The sequence below is a fragment of the Saccoglossus kowalevskii genome, chromosome 12, assembly GCF_978046115.1.
Source record: "Saccoglossus kowalevskii chromosome 12, keSacKowa6.1, whole genome shotgun sequence".
Lineage (NCBI taxonomy): Eukaryota > Metazoa > Hemichordata > Enteropneusta > Harrimaniidae > Saccoglossus > Saccoglossus kowalevskii.
In genome coordinates, this window is record NC_140652.1 from 13,128,562 (window position 1) to 13,150,401 (window position 21,840).

The 21,840-nt window shown below is 34.8% G+C and overlaps 2 protein-coding genes across 4 annotated transcripts in view; one reads left to right on the forward strand and one right to left on the reverse strand.

The window, feature by feature from the left end:
- Nucleotides 1-1,211: 1,211 nt before the first annotated feature.
- LOC102810100 (PIH1 domain-containing protein 1-like) lies at nt 1,212-11,460 on the reverse strand. Its single transcript, XM_006818308.3, has 7 exons — nt 11,368-11,460; nt 10,476-10,607; nt 8,552-8,666; nt 5,324-5,467; nt 3,911-4,170; nt 3,153-3,296; nt 1,212-2,368 (listed from the first exon to the last, which is right to left on the reverse strand). Exons 1-7 carry the CDS (start codon nt 11,437-11,439, stop codon nt 2,333-2,335), a joined length of 903 nt encoding a protein of 300 aa, XP_006818371.2. The 5' UTR covers nt 11,440-11,460; the 3' UTR covers nt 1,212-2,332.
- A 4,812-nt stretch (nt 11,461-16,272) lies between these two features.
- LOC100378525 (tubby-related protein 3-like) overlaps nt 16,273-21,840 on the forward strand; it is a 52,872-nt gene continuing 47,304 nt past the window's right edge. For all 3 annotated transcript variants that reach the window (XM_085506434.1, XM_085506433.1, XM_006818309.3), the window contains exon 1: nt 16,273-16,480. Coding sequence is in view for 2 of the 3 variants with exons in the window: in XM_085506433.1 (XP_085362559.1) it covers nt 16,455-16,480 (26 nt within the window). In the remaining variant the exon portion in view is untranslated. The remainder of the gene's footprint in view (nt 16,481-21,840) is intronic.

Consider the following 21,840-nt stretch of genomic DNA (forward strand, 5'->3'; position numbering starts at 1 on the left):
CCCAATGCAATTAGCCTGAGCCTCGGCCTCCCTCAAATTAGGGGAAGAGCCACGGCTGGGAACGGGGGTTCCCCGGAAGAAACGTGTTTGAATGCAATCATGCTTTCCTGTTTCTTCCTGCTTGCCCACCGAGGGGCCGCAGTGGAGAAGCACTGGTAGCCGAGTGTGAGGACTTTTCACTCATGCAAAACATGCAACTCACTTTAACCGATTTGTTTGCTGGGATCGCATTGGAAACTGATCAGATATTTGGAAACGAAAAAGTTAAATTCTTTAATTACAAATAGCTAAAAAGTGGCATTTACATCAATCTCCATAAATATATGAGCCCACGACAAATATTGGACAGACTGTGATAATGCATATCCAAGTTTGAGTTTATCATGACCACAAGAAATTTTTAGCGATGCCAACATGCATGGTTATTTGCACTATAAGCTTGGCTTCAGTATTATGTTATATTTCTCATGTGTATCTCCCTTTGCTTTTATATACACACTATGAACAATCAGTATGACATGCATGTATTACTAGTCCAGAAATCATGACTAAATCTGTATTCTCCTTATATTTTAGATGTACCTACCTGTATTGTGTTCTACAACATACAAGTTCATGAATCAGTTTGCTGTAAGCCACACTCGTAATATATGTTCAGTACATGGCAGGTTTCCTTACTTTAAATGTGTATTTGAATACTGTAGAATAATTTATTTTCGCTATTTTCGCTGAAGGGATGATTCCGTGAAAATAAAATCCAGTGAATATACTTTTTTTTCTATATTTCACATTAAACTCATTGAAAATCAGTGAAAATAAATTCCAAGCAAAACGCCGAAAAAGCCTTTTCAGCGAAAATTAATTCCAGCGAAAATAAAGTATTCCACAGTAGTTGGTTGGCAGTCGGCCCTAGTTTTGTGTAACCCCTACACAAATGCATACTGATGTTTGCATTGCCATTCATATGGAGGCAATTAATTCTGTCTCTATGACATGACAGCTTCACATGATTAAGTTCATTTACATCCAATGTTAGTGTAAAGTAATCTACCGGTATCAGGCCCCTGTGTGCAATTTACATGACTTTAAACAAAACTTTATATCTTATAACTTTAAAATATTTATATCTATAAACCAAATGTCTCACATTGAAGTTACATTACACACACCAAGATTACAAAGTAGCATACACTCAACACATTCATACATCATTTTTATCAGATAAAGTGAAAATGTAATATTTTATTAACAAATTTATCTTAGCAAACAACTCTATGCAAGTTCTTAAGATGCGTGTACAAAACAATTTTACTATAATTTCCAGATTTTGTAATCCTTATATTTATGTGAAATATATTGTAGGTATAATTGTTCATGAATACAAAAAAAAATAACATTGACACGGACGACGACGGACAATCACTCATATGATAAGCTCCGCTCGACAAAGTCAACAGCGGAGCTAAAAAATAACAGTAATGTACAGTTATATTCATGTGTGATCAAATAAAGAATTGGGAAATCATTTGCATATTATTCATTACAGGTTTAAAAAGATTGTAATCTTCTGACAATTTTTTTAAAATTTGCTATTCATTTTTTGTCTATCAGACATTCTACAGGGGATACAAAGAACAAATTTGATTTTCAGTTGTACACATCTTAACCCTTTGAGCGTCAATTTTTTTTCGCTTGAATTGGGATAGATTTCTCCACATTGTCTGTAATTTTCATTGAATTCAATCTTAATTTTAGACCAAACAAAATTAACGTTACTTCTAGTTTTTGATTAAAAAATAAAAAGTTTTACAACATTTTATCTGGGGGGAAAAAAAGCAGACTATAAATAGAAATATTTTGTGTGTGGTTCTTGAAGTTAACTTTAGAGTTAGCAAAGAAATGGATTCTGTGGTGCACATAAATTTGCTGAATGTGAATTAAGAACATGAGACATTCAGCTACGGGACTTTAATTGCTGCAAAAATGTGGGACATATTTATAGCTAAAAATAATAATTTTGACGACAGCTCATAGCTTAAATCATTTTTATGTTTTTACCTGAATAATTGTGGAGCAAAATTTGGTGTTGCAAGTGAGCAAAATTTTTGTTTGAAAATCAGATACAGAATCTTTGTCATAAACTGTTTCAACTGTTGTTATGGTAACCAGTAAACCTCATGATCCGCTTTATAGCATTGCAAATATCAGCAAATATCACAGGATGTTTCTTTCCTCTGATGAGTTAATTGGGTAGCTTGTACAAACTTCTGTTTTCTGAGGAGTTCATTGAAACTCATGTACACATTTGTACAGAAATATGTGTCACTTGTTGTTATGATGATTGTACTGCTAAGGTAAGAGTGAGTACCTGTAATTGAACACAATACACTGTTAATATCGGTAGAAATAATAGGTTTATGTACTACCTTGGTTATTAAATGTTACACATATGATGTTATCACAAGAATACTGCAACGAATGCACAAAAGAGTAAAGCAACCTTTTTTATGACATCTGTAGTTATGCGACCATTTATTTTTACTGACAAGTTCCATTTCTTTCACATACTCTGATGACCAGAAGGTAAAGTAATAAGGGGAGATATGGCTGGGGGTAGACTGGCCAAGCCATGGAAAATTTAAAAAAAAAATTCCAAAATCGTTGTCTGACGCGAAATTACTATGACTGTTCTATCCTGAAGCATATTCATTGCTATTAATTATTCATGACATGCAGTGACGTTATGAAACCTGGGAGTAGAACACTTCCAAAGAAAGAAATTATGTATGTATTAGCGCAAATGTGTCAGGCCATATGTGCGTTATCATTGTGTAGAACTGATCTGAGCAAAAGCTGCCTTTCTTATTGGTTGGCAGCTTACAAGACATGCTACTCATTAGCATATTTATAAAAATGGTGACAACTATAGAGAGCGCAGCAGAACAGACCAGTCATAATCAGAAGATTCTACAAACTCATTCTAAAAGAATTATCATATGAAATAATAAAGTCACCATGACTGGGTCAGTCTAGGCTGGGGACTGAAATTGCCTGCTCCCAAAAATAACATGCCTTCTTACCCATTTGTTTAAGGTTTGCAGATTTTCAGCTTGCTATGATCCCATAGGATACTGAGACATGTAGATGCTTACCTTATTATCTTTATTAAACTGTGCACCACTGTCTTCTTGGTTTAGATTATAAGGAAGATAAATATCAAGGTGATAGAGACTGGGATGAGCATGTAATAATATTCTATCCTCACCTAAATCTAGGTTTAATGTCTTACTGGATTTCTGGAAAATAACAGCAATATTTAGTTGGTCACATGTCAGATTCTCAAATGAGAAGTTGCATACTGGGTTTGAAATTGTGAACTCACATGTCAGCTTCTTTAATAGGTGAGTACTCGCATATCGAGATTTTGAATTGTGAACTCACTCCGATTCTCAGATGAGAACTTGCATACTGGGTTTGAAATTGTCAACTCACATGTCAGCTTCTTTATTAGGTGAGTACTCGCACATTGAGATTTTAAATTGTGAACTCACTCAGATTCTCAGATGAGAACTCGCATACTGGATTTGAAATTGTCAACTCGCATGTCAGCTTCTTTAATAAGTGAGTACTCGCACATTGAGATTTTGAATTGTGAGCTCACTCAGATGAGAACCTGCATACTGGGTTTGAAATTGTGAACTCACATGTCAGATTCCCAGGTGAGTACCGGTACTCACACATTGAGATTTTGAATTGTGAACTCACTCAGATGAGAACCTGCATACTGGGTTTGAAATTGTGAACTCACATGTCAGCTTCTTTATTAGGTGAGTACTCGCACATTGAGATTTTAAATTGTGAACTCACATGTCAGATTCTTAGTTGATTTCTAAAAAGAACAACAACTTACAACATTTGGTAACTGAATTTCTGCTACAAGGAATTCTGGATGACCCTCTGGTGGCTCTCTTAATATCTGATATTCTGGTTCTGGTCCTTTATTTTTATCTCCACTCTGATCATCTTCAATTTCAGTAATTAAGGATGATTTAGGTTTTTCTTCTGGTTTCTCATCTTTCTCCATTTCCTGTATTCTGGGTTTGGATCTGGTCCGTATGTGTTGTTCCGGCAATGAACCAAGAAATTTTCTATTTTTCAAAATGACATAATCTGAAATGGAATATGAACAACATTTACTGATCAACAGAATTATCATTTTGCCATCATTTTGTTATGTTTTTGTTGGTGGAGATGAAAGTTGTAGAAACCATGCACAGAATTATTATTTTGCAGTCATTTTGTTATGTTTTGGTTGGTGGAGATGAAAGTTGTAGAAACAATGAACAGAATTATTATTTTGCAGTCATTTTGTTATGTTTTGATCGGTGGAGATGAAAGTTGTAGAAACCATGCACAGTAAACTACTGATAATGTCAACAAAAATTATGTTAACTACACCCACTCAAAATATCAAAATTCATACATTTTGGCCTTCATGGAGCCAGAAAAAATATTTTCGTGGAAACAAGTCTACCTATGTCTACCTTCACTTTTTTTTCTAGAACTAACAACTAACACAAGACATGTTTACTGAAATAATGCTAAAGCGCAGCTCCGGGGATTGCACCAGTGCATCATGGGAAATGTAATTTGCATGGTCCGCCCAGTTGTTTACTTGAATTACAGCTGATATCATTTCAACCAAAGATTTTAATTCTGTAAGCTAACATCATGCATTGCGCTATTAAACGGTTTGAAAGGACTTCTTGAATCGCGTTCAACGCTCACACCTACATGTATATCATTTTGAGCAGTCAAAACAACTGTCTGAATCATGCTTTCCCATAGCTTTTACGTGGAAATCACACTGACATTGCTCCAACTTAAATTAACACCGAAATTGTATCGCAGATATAGTCATGTTTGTGTATGACATGAAAATAAAGCACCACATGCGTTTAGATTGCCGAAAAGAGTGATTTTGTGGAGCACCCCGAAGCCATGTTTCACGCTTGAGTGTCATTTGCATACTGAAAACTGGCAGCCATCTTTCCTGTTATGTATCCGGACCCGCGGTTTAATGATTTGATGTGACTGTTCACAACCTTTTTAAAATATCCATTGCAAAATATTCAATAACTCTAAATATAAGCATTAATTTTGAACTAAATAGTTAGAGTATGATATCTTTTACAGATTCTGACCAAACATTTTGTAATTTGATCAATGGCTCTTTGTATAAATTAGTGGATTTCAAACCAGACTACTTTGTGGAAGGTTACAAAATCAGCAATGGCAGTGAGAGGTGCTGAGACCAACTTACTTCTATCTAGCTTCATATTGTATTTCAATTCCAATCCTTCAAATACCAAGGAGAGAAAGAAACCTTGGAATATCATGTTATCTCGGATTTTCTCAAAGAACGTTGGATTAATGATGACATCATATGCAGTACAGCCATTGCCACCTACAGGAAAAAAACAAAAACAGTTTGATTAAAGCCGAAAGGAATAGTGGCCTCAAATAGTGGCATGAAAACAACATTGCTGAAAACAATTTTGGTATCAAGCTTGTGGTGTTTCTTTAAATGGCACGATGCTGTTGAGCTGGGAGAAAAAAAAAACAGTCGCAAGTCTTAGACAATGGTGTTATGGTGTTATGATTTAGGTATCTCGAATAACCAGGATACACAGCAGCTAAAATACACTAAATGTGTTACAGCCTATTCACTTAAGTTATTGTCATGCAAAATCACCATCTTGTAATTGTTCAACTGTCGTGATTTGTGTAAGTTGGTAACCTAAACCATAGACCTTCTAAAGTCTATGCCTAAACCTCGTAAGAACACATTGCCGTACTGTGACTGCTTCTACGATGTCTTTACCTGCTCAACCCTCAGAGTTCACCCCGAGGGTTTATTGAAGCCAAACTTGGCTTGGCTCCGATAATATGCTGTCGTGTGAATGTAGCATATATATATATGCTTCTAAACACTAGCGATTATTATGCCAAGTTTTGGTAAAATAGTCTTTTCTGAAACTTACAGGTCAATTGTGTCGTACCAAAGTGGATGTATGTGACTGTGAATATTAAAGCAATGACTAGTTGTTGTTGTTGAAATGAAATTAATGTTGTGTTAATTGTGTTCACTGTTATGTTCAGTGTTCGACATGGTCTGTTTCGCAAACTATATCATATACATGTACATGTAGTTAGTGGACATCCAACTACTGTAAAATCTGTAATAGAAACCGCAGCTTCTATTAAAATGGTACAACGCAACTGAGGGGATGCGGCTTCTATTGGAGCATCTACACATACGAGAAATGATGAATGTTTGGTTCTCAATTATTCAAAAAGAATGGGTGCGACTTCTATAAGGAATGCGGCTTCTAATACAGATTTTACGGTACCATCTAATCAGAAAAGAACGATCTTGGGTGGATATGCAGAAAAAATCTATTGAAAAATAAAACTATACAACATATCAACTTGGCTTATAATCTCACCATTGCCATGACAGTTTTCTAGCCATGTTTTACAATGGAAATGAGATGTCGCAATAGTAGTGACATAAATATGTCACCAGTCAGTAATTTAGTGATTTCGTTATATCATGGAAGGTACTAACGGAAGGAGCCACGGCACTATTGTTTTAGCTTTACCCTATGATCGTTTGTCAATGTTTGTTCACATACATTGGTTTTTGTTAGCTCTTAGCACCTTCTTATAATGGGTTATGCTAATCTCGAGCATTCGTTAATATTCGGAGCATGTTCAGTAGCAACAGACAAACTGCACATGCACAAGATTGAAAATGACGTCTAGTTGGAATGTTGTTGTTTCTGGAGATCTTGGCGAATTTTAATGAAAAATTGGCAGATATAACATCGATTGAAGAAGAACTGATGAACTATTGTGAATCTTTTTGTATTTGTAATGACGATGAGACGTAATCAGTGATTGCCTGTGACAATAACGATTGCATTATTCAATGATACCATCATCAGTGCGTGGGTTTGAGGCCCAAAACTGTTTGAAATTTTCGATCACCGGGCAGAAAAGATAGCATCGAAAGAAGAGCATGTCGAGACACTTTCTCTGTGATAATATTTTTAGGAGTTCTTAGGAATTTGTGTTATAAATGTTCAAAATCTTATTCTTGTTACAATTGCTAATAATGAAAACATGTGAAACGTTCATCTGTTGAATTTCCGGTTGTGAAATGCGTATTTTGAACTTTCACACCTAAACAAACCCAGTGCACATGTGTGATGACCATAGTTCTATTTTTTACGTTTTCTTACTTTGCTATTATTTTAATCACTTATATATTTATTGCTGTAAACCAATAGAAAATCTGTAATTCTAAGGATGCGATAAAGTTATTATTATTATTATTAATGTGCATATATTTTATGGTCACGTTAAAAATCATATTCCACTAACTCATTACTTGTGTAAGTAATCGCAAACTACTGGTATCATTGACATAAAAGATGAGCTAGACAATGCCCTTATCAGGATTAACTTGGGTTGAAACAAAAGGAAATAAGTCAGTTAAGAGGCTTAAGTGGCCACTTGAGACATGTTGCGGCTCCATCCATTAGTACCTTCCATAGTTATATCATCTTTACAGGAAAGTGAAAGTGGGAACGTCATGCAGTGAATAGTATGTTTTATTGTTTATCAAACATCAAATTATGATGGTACGAGGGTGGTAAATGGATATGATATGACAAATCTACATTTATGAAGAAAACTATTGTTTTAATAAAAATAAATCAAAGAAATGGTCACATCATTTGTATCTTAGTTCTGTAGTAGTCCTGATATTAGTTTTGTCGTTACGGCATGTCTATGTAGACAAGGTTAGTAGTAACCTGGGGTAACATAGGTCCATCCATGCTGGATGGAAGCAAAGCTGACAAGACCGTGACCACATTGATGCGTCTGGGGATTAGTGTTATCAGCTTGTAAATAAACTACAAGACTTTCTGTAAATATACACTGTGCAAGTGATTAACAACACCCATTCGCATAGCCATACCTCCAATAAACAATCGCCCAGGGCGACTGAATTGGGCCTTTAAAATGCAACATTTGATACATCATCAAATTTTATGCAAACAATGTATACTACACACATCCTATATGCAGCATGGAATCCAATATTAAACAATGCAGATAAAAGCCTCTTATATTTTGTTATATTTCAGCAGTAGAAACAAACCTTAGACGTAAATAGTCACTGAGATCGAGTTGACAGAAAGAGATCCAATCTTGTTTTTTCTCTCCGGAATAGAGTTCCATTCCATAATCACATCAATTGTTCCATTGATTTATGTAACCATGGTAATTGAAAAAAAGAACAAAATGATGTGAGAGAACACTATTTGAGGGGAAACACCAGCTGAGTAGCTCTCTTGCTCTCAATGGGATCTCCGTGGCTATTTACATCTAAGGTATATTCCAGTAACATAACAATATATTAGCAATATATTATTACTGAATAATAGAAATATCAATAGTTTCTGTGATTCTGACTTACTTTTGTCTAATTCAGCATGTGGTTCACCTAAACTCATCGGTACACGATAATCAGGCTCTTCAGTGTCTAATAAATCCAGAAGTTCTTTCTCCGTGATCTCTTTAGCATTTGGTATCTGAAATATTGTAGTTGAATACAGAAACTCTGTAATAAAGTACGTGCAGTGAAGTACAGTACTACTGACAAGTACTGTAAAAGCATTAATTTTCAGAGGTATTTAATTTCACTATTTTGATATTTTAAATATATTCAATGGGTTTCAAATTGAATGATTAGCAGTGGAAAAAATGATTCCAACTTAGTTTATTTGAGCAAATGGGCCAAATAAAATGAATAGGGTGTTTCTGTTGAAACAAAAGTGGGATAGATAATTATTTTATCATAACTTTTAATTTTATGAAAATGAATTAATCATTCTGCAGTGCTGATAGGCCCATACTGTTATGCGAGAGTACTGCTCAATGATACACCACATTGTGCATGTATATGTTGACATTTTGGCTCAAAACATGAGAAATTTCAAGTAGACCTACTAGTGCCCATTCTCTGGTTTGGGTATGAAAAAAATGGACAAGGTTGAGTTATCAGAAACACATTTTTTTTGCATCATGTTCCTATGGTTACTAATGAAAAGTACATAAATGCAAGTGCCCTTTGCAAGATTTGACTTGGATCTAATATTTTGATAAAACTGATTAACATATAAATATTTCAATTCAAGCTAAATGGATAACTGCTAAATCTTGTGTATTGCGTAAAAAGTGCGAACGAAATATCTGCCACGAAAAACAAATGATTTTAAAGCTGAATGTTGAAATTCTGATCTTTAAGAGCATTGCGTCTTTATTCTGTTGAGATGCCCTTACGAAGAAAATACTCTCACGTTTGATGAATCCCATTCAAAGTTTAGATGCCACTGTGACCTTTGTTTGTCCAGTTTTGATGTTCGATTTCACGCATAACGATAGCCTGACAAGGTTCTGTGAGTTTTGCCCTCTGCAGTGCTGCAAACTAACAAATGCTTGACAGAATGATGTGGTTTTTCACTTCCCGCAATGAGTTTTTATCAGTACCAATCAAATTGCAGGAACGTCAAACATTGACAGCCACTCAGGGCTTTATTCAGAGTTTATTTGTTGACATAATGTGTGATAATGTGCTGGAAAATTTCTGCCCAATGTTTATTATCTTGTTAAAAACAGTCTGTAATTTTTGCCAAAAATGCAAACATGGCTGTGTCTGGTGACAAAGCCGATGTACAGGAGAAATCGCTAGTCGATTTCTTGGTTTGTCATGGTGTACGTCACAAACAACACATGATGTCTGATTGAATGAGAGTTGTTTTCACGGGGGTGGTTTTGCTGCTCGTGGACTGCAAACACAGCATGTTTGTCAGCACAGTGACTCTTTCTCACTGCAGTCGCATGTCGTCCACATCTGTAAACGCACGTTGTTTACTTCCGTTATCTAATCCGCTCTTAAGTTTTAAGTGGTATTTACTTATCAAGTACCTTAATTTCATGATTGACAGTGTTACTATGAATATTCATTGAAACACATTGCAAGAAGGCGTGAACTTTGCAAATTCGAAGTATTGATCTTTCTGTTTATACATACACTATTCTGTCAGGCATTAGTAGGGTCTGATGCCATTCAGCCGACGAGGGCGCCACTCACACCTACATGTCAGGCTAGCATAATGCAGGATCACACAGTGAATGAAAAATGATCTATTCAACTCAAGTTGATTGTCAAATGTTATAAAGCAACCAATCACATGCATTGTTTAAAGTCAATGACAATATGAAGTTAATTCCACCTAAAATAGGTCAAAAGTGTTAATTATTTATGTAAAATTTTAATGCATTGAAATGCACATAGTCATCTGTTTAACATTATCATAATTAGAAGAAATGAAACTTACCCTATCTGATTTACAAACATTGACAAAAACTTTTTCTTTGTCATTTCTGGTTTTTACACAGAAGCCTGCATCTGGTAGCACTGTGTTAAATCCTGGAACTTGGTCCAGGTCAAAACCTTGCAATTCACTCGCCTACAAATAACACGCATGAAACTGACCGTTATTCCAACTTTACAATGTATCAGTATTTATATTATAGTCTGTGTCTCTGTTAAGAATGACATTTTTTATCCTGCAAATTGTTAGCCACTTTGTATCACATGGTCATGAATTGAGATCCTATAGTATTTATCTGTTTTATAGCTTTTTTGTAGTCATAAACACGTCGGAGTATGTGACGACAACATGTGTGGTTGGTTGGTGAAGTCAACAGTAGTAGTACAGAACCTTATTCTTGATCAAAATAGCTATAGATATTATAGAATTGAAACAGTTTGGTAATGTAATGCAAGCATGTAACATGGAATTTAATTATTCACGCTCCAAAATCCCCAAATCACTAATACTTGTTTCTGGCTGATCAGCAACCAACCACACGAATGGATCCTCGGGCCCCTCGCACCAAATAGCTGCGGTTCCGTAGCTCTTTGGTGCGACCTGCAGTCGAATTTCGCCCTAGCAATTTCATTTGGACGTCTTCTTTTTAATTTTGTTTATGTACGTCGAACATAGACCTATGGACTGTCCAGAGTCAGTCACGTAAATAATGCGGTCGGCAACATAGGCTATGATTCCACAGCTACTGTGACTGCAGCCCCGACTGACAGTAACCTGCATTCCAATGTGGCTAAAAACATGGATATCCCCATGGGCTTAAACATTTTCCCGTTGATATGACAAATACGTGAAGTTACTGCCATGGTAATACAGCAACCGTAATTCAGTTACCAACCTGTAATAATAATTTCTCGTACAATTCCCGGGTCTCGGCGTCATCGTTTTCTAACAAACTTGAGTCCGCCATCTTTAGCGTACCAGCTGATTGACTACCCAGGTAACTAAGGAAGCTATGAGGCCCTCTAACTTTCTCTATTTGGGCAATGAATTTCGTGTAAATAGTGTAGCGGTCTTCGCGTACATTGGCACGGTAAAATCTAAGCAAAGAGTCATTTTTCACTTCATATAATTCCGAACGGCGACTGGAAACCTGTTGCAATTTTCTCTAGTTATTTAATTTGGCTAAAGAGTGAATCGTTATTTTCGCTGGTTGTGGGCGAGGGCGCTATATCATTATGGCCCAGCACGAACGAGGAAAAGCGAAACTGCTCTAAAAAAAACTGCAATTATGTGCAACTACAATCAATTAGCACTCGGTATGAACTACATATATTTGTTGAACTTATATAGATAAGATAAGATAAACTGTATTAGCGGCTGAATAGAACGAATAAAATACATTTGTGTTTGAGCAGCCTGGGGAAATGTAATACTCCCTATAAACCCGGGCATGCTTATGGTTTCCCCACCCCCACCAGTCCACCACCACCCCACCCCAAACACGCATAGTATGGAATTCTAACCATGTAGCTCTAGAAGAACTTTCTTTGAAAACGTGTATATTCTAGTTCGAAAACGGTGTGGTACGGTAATTGCGCCACACCACTATCATATGGGTGTAAGGGGGTGTAAGCCCTCTCAAACTAATTATTCAATATAATTATTTGTAATCATTGATAATTTCTGGTTAGTTTATTCATTTTTGACCCCCCCCCCCCCATCCAATCCAATCCAATCCAAACTGAAACGAGATAGAGGTTTCTATTGGCCGGTTGTAAAACATTTTCAGATTACGTCATCTCGCACTGATTGGCTGATTGGATTCAGTTTATAAATACATGTATTTGAAAAGATGAAACGAATACCTTTGTTGAGCTGAGAGTACAAGTGTGTAGGATTGTTCATTTTTTTAATAAATATTTTCGTCATGACATTCTGTTCTAACTATAATATTACTGGACATTTTTAGGACAAATCAGTTAAAATAGACTTTGAATTATCATAATGGTGAAAATGCTGAAAACATGACCCGGATGATTTGTTCCCGTTTTGTTCTTAATTGCTCGTCACGTTGGGTTCGATTTGGGTGATTCAAAATTCTGTTGAAAACCTCCATCATTGTACAGTCGTTTTCTTGGAAACTACAATCAAACGAAAGCAAAACTTCAGGTAAGATTTCTTTAGGGCCCCTCGCCCATAATTCAATTTCTAATCCTGCGCCTCCAGCACACCTTCCCCATTTAAATTGTATTTACCCCTTATTGGGTCGTTTACAATTATTTGGAGGATCATACTGAATTACACTGGGGTGGAGTGTTAGGGTTCAGGTTTGGGTGAAAAGGCCTTAAGGAACTCTTTCCAAACTTCGACAGCTTTCTTTTTTTGCTGAATATGTTGGTTACGTGCGTTATACATTTCGGAAACTTAAAGCGCGGCGGTCGTCGCGCAGCACGTGTTCGAATTTCATGTAAATAAACAATGTATTTTACACGCGTTGTACTGTATACGTCGCTATGAGTCCCATGTCGAACATGACGCGGCACGACGACACCCGCCCTTTCTGTTTTAACCGATTTTTTAAACATATCCGACCCGGCCAAAGGCGAAGCATGCATATTTCTCGACTTCTAACTATAGATATATAGTATTGTAAAACGTACTTTCGCTGGAAACGTATCGATTTTTGATTTTTGTTGTCAGTTCGGAAAATTGACCACTTTTTACATAGTAAGGAAGTGTAATATCTTATCAGCGACGTAAATTATGTGTTATGTAATGCTAAGCGTTTGTATATTTCTCATAACTCATCAACGGCAAACGAACTTAGAACACATGGACTGATAAATAAAATAATAAACACAATGACCACAATGTTGATAATCCCAAAACATAATCCTATTTAACTACACAATCACTGGTATTGACAATGTGAAATGATGACCCAGCTGACTGCTCACTCTTAGATGTGTATCAGTCCGCCATTTCAAAACCAGACTATTTGCACCAAAAACCCAGGGCTTGCTTATTATGGTATCACAGTAAATCAAGCAGTTTGAAATACTAGCATGAAATCTCTTTCAAAAAGCTGTTTTCAATATAAAAAGGATCTTATTCGTACCGACACGACTACGCGCCTTGGAACACATTCTAATTGTGGCTTGAACCCTATAGTTAAAGTGAATTAGCACAATTTTGCAGATTACGCCAACCGTCAGAACATACTCAAACTTATTAAAGACAAGAATATTGTTTTCAAATAATTTTCTAATCATACTTGAAGTTCCGACGAAGTGACATTCTCTAACTACTACGTGTGTTCATTTCAGGTACTCTAGCCTTGAGTACAAAATAATAATACAGAAACAATAAACACGGGAGAGATACAGTGTTATTTCAGTTGAATTGTAAAACACATTGAAATAAGTACATGCCATTTTAGCGAATTTGACTCAATGCATGAATTGACAAAATCTTAATTTAGCTAAAATGCCAACAATCTCATTGTGGCAATATTAATTATACAATGTATGATAAAATTTCATTTTCTCTGGCGGTTGATGGTATATCCACTGTGGTATATCGAACAGAACCGGAATCTCGGAACAATAGTCTGGACGGGGAGGAGGGGGGGGGGCAATATAATGCACGCGGCAATATATATGCGACTGTCATCGGGAGGATTAGTTCGAAGATCAAGTTATACAGTGTAAAACTCCTCTTATTTTCTATGGTATTTCTAATTGATATCACGTAATATATATAAAAGCCCCCTAGGACAATTTATGAAGACAAATGTGTAAAAAAAAAAATCATAGGACATATATGGATTAACATTCCCGGTGCCATTTATGAGAACAAGGACATCTAACTACAGGAAACAAGTCAGACTTGAAAGCTGAACATTAGTGCATATGTGTTGATTGTCTAGTGTTTTATTTACACACTCCAAGACCACAGAAGCCAATTTTTAAAAACATGAATTTTGTACACGTGGCATTGAGGTCACATAACTCTTTATTTGTACGTGATACACGTTTAGTGGCAATGTAGTAGTGATTTGCATAGGGGCGTGATTTGTTCCCATGGAGAAAACATTTTTTTTTTTTTAAATATGGCGGCCATTACAAACAATTTGTATTTCAAAAATCGGATGGTTGCCTCATATTATCTCACTCTATGTACCAAGTACTATAAAAGTGTTAATTATTCACTGGGTTTTTTATTTTGCTTATATCTGTGACTGGAAAATGCGTTAAATTAAAACCCAGTGAATATGTAAAATTGAGCATAGAACACATTATCTAAATGATAAAACCGTGAATTTAAAACGTACTGAATATGCCTGAAATGCTAAATCAGTGAAATTTAAACCCAGTAAAAATTAGTCATTTTACAGTTTACGTAGAGGTGTACTGATTGTCTAATAATTTTTTTTTGACCAAATTATTGAAATTCGTATTTTAATAAGCATTTTGAAGAGCACACAGTAATAACAATAGACGTAATTATGAGTGTGAATATTTTTAACGTTAAATACAAATGTTAAAATTTGTAAACACACTCGAATTAAATATAAAATGTTGGTATTAGATGTTATTTGTAAAAGTGTGAAAAAAACAAAAACTTAAAAATCCTAGTTGCCACAACGTTTTTAAATCTAAATTCAAGTTTACTTCTACATCTCCATCCCATATTAAGTTTCCCTGATTTAGCCTAAACTTCATTTACATCTCAATCGAATTGTAAATGCATTAAGTGTGTTATATTGAGGGTTGGAGTTTTTTTTAAGGGGCTACAACGCCATCATTATTTGTAATAATAATAATAATAATAATCAAATTTTATTGCATCCTTAGAAATTACAATATTTCTTTTGGTAAAAAGCAATAAATATATCCGTACACAACACAATTACAATACAATATAAATAGATACGTTAAAGTTTTCTGTACTCCATGGCTTTAAGTAGATAGGTCCCCATACATTTAATTGCCTTGGAGTCCTTGTTGCTCATCAAAAATATAAAGTTACTCAATTCATCTCCTGCATTAGTTAATGTAATTTCTGTGAGCAATTCATGTCTAATATATTTGTACCGATCACACTCTAAAAGGAAGTGAACTTCATCTTCTATTTTATTTTGGGAACACAAATTACAAATTCTTTTTTCAATGGGAGTTTTTGTCTGTGTGTGCCTTCCTTTTTCAATAGCCAAACAATGGTTACTTGTTCGGAAGCGTGACATGCAGACTTGATGTTTTTTCGGAAGACAATTTAAGTATGACTCAAAATTATAAGTGTTTTTGAATTTTGCATATGTTCTTAGTATTGTGTTTTCTTGATTGACATTCTGTTTCCAAAATGTAATATAGTATTGTATGCAGTTGACTAGTAAATACCCATGATGCTCTGTTTCATTTCGCTATTTTCTCTATTATTATGAACACTGTATTGACTATTGTGAATATTTTTTTGGTTGATGAACATATAACGTGACTCTCAATACAGTACGTGCAAAAACCGTTATTGGTAGGGTCGGTTCAGTAAGTTGTTTTGTCGCTGTTCCTAGCTGGCTGACTTGAATTGTTTGTGTTGAATATTACCGTTATTAATTTTTATCACTTGACAAATGGGCGAAACTACGTAGTGATGGCTTGCACTGTTTTGTTTATGTATATGCAAATTAGTGTACATGTGACGTCACTGCTATACAGGTCCTTGGGGGACTTCACTCAGGCTTCCAATCGGTGATTAGTATTTCCAGCACGTGATAAATTCCACCCAATCAGCTCATAGCATAGAAGTCGCCATTGGAAATACCTGGAGGATCCTTCATTCGTACCGATTTCCGTATTTGTTGACGACAATTTGGTAATTTTTCTACAGTAACTGTTATCGAAGCCGTTTATTTTGGTCCCCAGATATAGAATACGGTTACCAGATTATTTCTGACTGCCTGTCAGTGAAACACTTGGTCGAATTATGTATCACCGTGAAGATCTGTACAGGTAAGTTGAGGTTATTTGACTTCCTATTCTCAAGATGGCGAAAAACAGGGCTACTCGTACGAAATATGACGCTTTTTTGTGGCATGAGTGTTAGCAAATTGTGTACCGTGCCCACGTGTCACGCTCGTCGGCAGTATGAACCCAAACCTGTCCATAAAACTTCGCAATTTTAGCGTATATTACGTGAAACCATAGCTACAATTATCGTTGCTGTGACGCCTTGTTCAAATGGTTTACGTTTGTTGACACCCTTATACCGCAATTCGCCACCGGTTTAATTCAACACGAATCACTACTACATCGTACACGCAATGGGAAAAAATGTGATATGTGACATGGCGTTGTGTCTTCAGTCTGTGTTTTTATAGATCATACGTTTGCGTCCTATAAACCTATTTACCATCAACTGCCATGCGTTTACTAAACGGTTAAACCCGGTCAACTCAAGTCATGCAAATGTCAACATGATGTCTGCTCGATCGTCAGCTGTCTAGTGTCTGTTGTCGACTACCCTTTGTTTTCTCTATTTGTGAGTTCGTGATATTCTCAATCCAGTTCGTCGAACAATAGATTCGATACTATTTCACTTTGCATTTTAACATGAGGCATGCTTTTATATCGATTAAGGGCGTCTACTGATATTCACTAACAAACAAATATTTTGCTCGTTGTTTAGCTATTACTGTATCTTCTAGACCGGGTATCCAGACATCTAAACTGCTGTCATTGTATCCACTTATAATATACACACAGTCTACTTGTCTAGGGCATAGTTATGTAGTATAGTCAAACTTTTTTTTTTAGCTATGAACATAAATAAATCTTAAAAATATTTAGCAACACATAACAAAACATTGAAGTTATGACAACAAAACAATTTTAGAATTTGTGTACGTCATAATCATGTTGCTCAGAGACAATGCAATCACCACTCACCAATTTGACATGGCAAGACTTGTCTTGAAAATGTTGAGCTATAGATGCATGATTGTGAATGATTGCTATTTTCTGTCATGGATGGATTAAATTAACCATGGGAGCAAAATGAAGAACGTGCATTATTTATCTCAAATGATTTAATTTGACGACTATGCAACAGTTATTCTTCATAATGGCGCAGTTAAATTTTAACCATAGACAATGAAAGTGAGAAAATTGTTTTTAACGATCTCAACCTGATATTTAAAGATACACTGAGTATGTAGTTTGGACTAGAGGTGTTAAACTGCTTCTGTGTAAAATAAAACTGATAACTTTAAGGAAGCATTTATTTCCACTGGGTTATAAGTTCACCAGTTTGCTCTGACAAAAATGCATCTTCAGTGGAGTGCATATGATTATTTCGGCTGTCTACAAGTCATACCAAAATAAAACCTGTTTTGTAGGTATTTACTCTAGAGCATATCAAGCAAATATTAGTGAAATTAAAACCATGAGAGTAATTTGTTTGCCCTATTTGACAAGTCAGTTTTATTATATTGATATACAAATACCGGTACATTTTATTTCCGTCTCGGATTTTATTTGCACTTTATTGAAACATGACAGTACCAGTGGGAATAAATTTTACGTGTACAATGTAGATGGTTCTGAATGATGGAAGGGCTATAAAGGGAGGTGGTTGTCACTATTTGTGATATTGGTCATATGTGACATATTTAAATTGTGTACATTGTTTACCTGAAATTTGAATGCACACTGTGGTCTACCGCAGTTCTATTATTCAACAGTCTTTTCTGCATTTGAACATAATATTCTCATTAAGAACACAATTTAGTTGATTAACTAATGACACTGATGTAGTACGTATTCACAATTATAAAATGGTATGATCAATATAGTCTACACAATGTGATAATGTAACAAGCCATCTAGCTAAAACAATCTACAAAAATGTCTTAAATTAAAGGTTTATTAAAATTTATTAAATTATTAAAGGTTTATAGTTGATAAATTAGTAATATATTTTTTTTCATTGATGACGCTGTTGATGTTGTTGCACTGGAAATACACATCTACTGTCTAAACATTTTGTGAAATGGTTGTCGGGGCAACACAGCATCACTTTATGTAATTTGCAACGTTTATCAGTAGGACCACATGTAGGTGTTGATCAGAAACAATAATTATTTTTGATTCCCCTGTGCCAGACAAAAATCAACTGTATGGAAATTGTATCTGATTCATTGGAAGTTTTGTCTAATGAATAGATTAGTCTTTCAGAGTCAACACATTGAATGCTGATTTGTTGTGACACATTTGCTTGGCTTAGCAGGGAACAGTTTCACAGGAAGAAATTAACAAGAATACCACTGTCATAGATGCATTGTATTTAGGTCATATGACACAGACTAAAACATTTCAAATGTAGACTACCATTGCAGCTTTTTAACTATTTAAATTGCCAAATTTTTCTACAATCTGTTGTAGCATTTTGATGTATTTTTGTATAATTCTTTGTAATTAATTTTGTACCAAATATGATTAATTTCATTGGCTACAGGTCTTTTTAAATAAAAATATGGACAAATTGTGGCAAAGTAACAAAAGTTGACTTGACATAGAATTGACATGACACTTAGATTGTTCATTATCAAATGTGTGACCGTGGAAATGAATCAGTGAAAAATAATAAAAAAACAATTTCACTTATCAACGAAAATAATGAAATTAAAAACCTGCGAATAATTTATGCATTTAGAATACATACATTATAGTATGTAACAGTATTTTGATCATATAGTTACTGATGTATAGTACAGAACACTCAGATCATTCTAATACATGTAGCAATGCTCTATTCAATCACTCCAATTTAACTATCTAGATGATATTAATTATTATGAAAGATGTATCGTGTATAGAGGTTCAACTATTGATTTCTGTAAGCCGTGGCAACAACACCCTCTGTGATAATCTTCTATAAAATATCTTCACAATCTCTCAGGCATTAGTAAGGTTAATGCACGACTAGTCTTTTATCGTAGATACTCGGATGAAATGACGAACACCTGTGCAGTGTTTGGAATTCAAAAAGGCCATGTACACGATTGTTTAGATGCCCACCTGAGTGTGCCTTGATGTCTCACACAGCAGTCAATATTTCCTTCACTCATTTCAAGTTTTTTTTTAGAGACTTTGACCTTGAAATTTGTTTGCCTGAGAATACTGAAGTATTAAAATTCTTTTTTTTTAAGTGAAATAAAGAAAATTACATGCTTTAGAACACTGCATAACTGAACCAGCTAAATGTTGTTACTGTGGGTAACATGATAAAAACATATGTATTAATGAGTTCAATTCTTGTAATTAATCTTATTTGCATAATAAGTGTACAGCTTATTAATAATACTAAATGATTTATCCATTCTACTTTTCTGTTAAAGCTTCATGCAGTGTTTTCAGGAGGCGTGATCTTTGCTTTCAATGAGAACAACCATACAACATGTGCAATCAGATTTTTGTCATTAACCATTGTCAATATTTTCATTAGGATTGTTATGACTATAACTTTTGCTGGTACCACTATTATTACTGAATATTGTACATAACTTTTGTGGGTAATTTCCTTTGTGGGTGTGATACATATACAATGTATATGGCAGTTTTATAGTCTAAATTTTACAACACAGCACAGTCTAAGTTTTGGTGGTAGTGTCATCCAATCCATTGTTGTCCTCTGTAATTCAGTGCTTGAACTTCTTGTAACATAGAGCCGGGAACAGCCACTGGTGTTGTTGTATACAATCAAAACCTATTTAGGCTTGTCTATGCTCACGCCAGCATCTGTGTAAAAAAACACAATTTGGTGACCGGTTTAGTATGATAGAAAGCATGTACAAAGTGGGGATCAAGACCAAATACATGATTCCAGTGTTTTATAATAAATGCTTTCTATTAATTATTGCACTTTAAAATATTCATGAGTTATGTCTTCATTAAAACCTTGTTAAAGTTATTAGCATATTGTGTGGGTGTGTCATCACAGTTAGGTCAATTGAAGTTTACGTTTAATGCAAGTAACGTTTAGCTCCATCAATAGGGTTTCCCATCATTGATGGTGCTGAATGTTGTGTTTTTATCAAATATTAAAGATTGAGACAATTATTGCAAAATTTCTGTCTCCTCCAATTAGCCTAATTTCATTGTACAGTGTACGTTTATCTGAGTACAATCATGTGGTTATTAGGGCACTCCCTCCATATTCTTTTAGATTGTGCTTTTTCCTAACTATGGCAATTTATCGAATAAAAGATACTTCAAGTGAATCTTGACTACTCATAAACTAAATGAAGTACCATTTCTTGTACGTGTAGGTGCTCTGAATATATTGTATTTAGTCTATTAGTACATGTACCGGTACATAAAGGTGTTTTGATGCTCAAAATAATACATATTTTAATAATTTTGCATGTATGTGCGCTTCTATTAGAGATACAATGTGAATGTCCTCAATTGAGTGATATTGTATAATTTGATTCATTGTACCAGTATAGTCATTTAGGGCAAATCAATACACCCAATATCATAGAAAAATCAGGTATATACAATATTTGCAAATATCCATCTTCAAAAAAAACAGATACATGTGGTAGTTATATTTTGAATTTCATGGACGTCATAATACTTTATTGACATCATTCTGTTTGAAGAGAATATACAGTCAAGTGCTATGATATATGGGATAAATCATGTAGACTGTATATAATCTGAAAGTCTGATTTGAATAATGAAATGACCAATTAATTCCAACTAAACAAGACATCAGATTGCCATGGGGATTTTCTAAATTTGTGTATGTCTTTTTATTGTGACTGAATGCCTACATGTATATATTTGGCTTACAATGACCTTTGTTAATCTAAGGTCAGTCGAACTATAATTGTATTTGTAGTTTATTTTAAGACAAGGTAATTGATAACAGAGGAAGGAATTGCATTATCCAGCATTTTTGTTGAACATAAAATTTGCTCTTTGTGTCATTAATCTCTTTCAGTTTCTCATAATTGAACAGTTTACTAGAGCATTCAGTCTCTTGACAGGTTATTTTCCTTTATGCTGATCAGGGATTTGTACTTGTATACCAGTGTTTCATCTAAGTCTGATTTTCACAAATCTTTCTCGGTCAGGTACCTCAGTGAAATTGGACAATCTGAAAAACATTTCTTTAATTTCATGCATTTTGTTTTCAAATACACCTGATTGAAGGTAAATGAAAACACAGGGTCACTCATCGGTAAATTTGTTCTGAGTAAACACTTATTTGCTCATTATTGATACATGTACGGGTAGTTGATCGCTATATATTCAGAATTTAATCAATATTCATGTTATTATATCAATATTCATAGTACATGTAT

Coding starts and splice junctions, on each gene's coding strand:
- LOC102810100 (XM_006818308.3), bottom strand. CDS start 11,439: ATGGCGGACTCAAGTTTGTTAGAAAACGATGACGCCGAGACCCGGGAA. Junction 4,171..5,323: donor CAATATGAAGCTAGATAGAA/GTAAGTTGGTCT, acceptor ATTCCATTTCAG/ATTATGTCATTTTGAAAAAT. Junction 3,297..3,910: donor AAATTCAGTTACCAAATGTT/GTAAGTTGTTGT, acceptor GTTATTTTCCAG/AAATCCAGTAAGACATTAAA.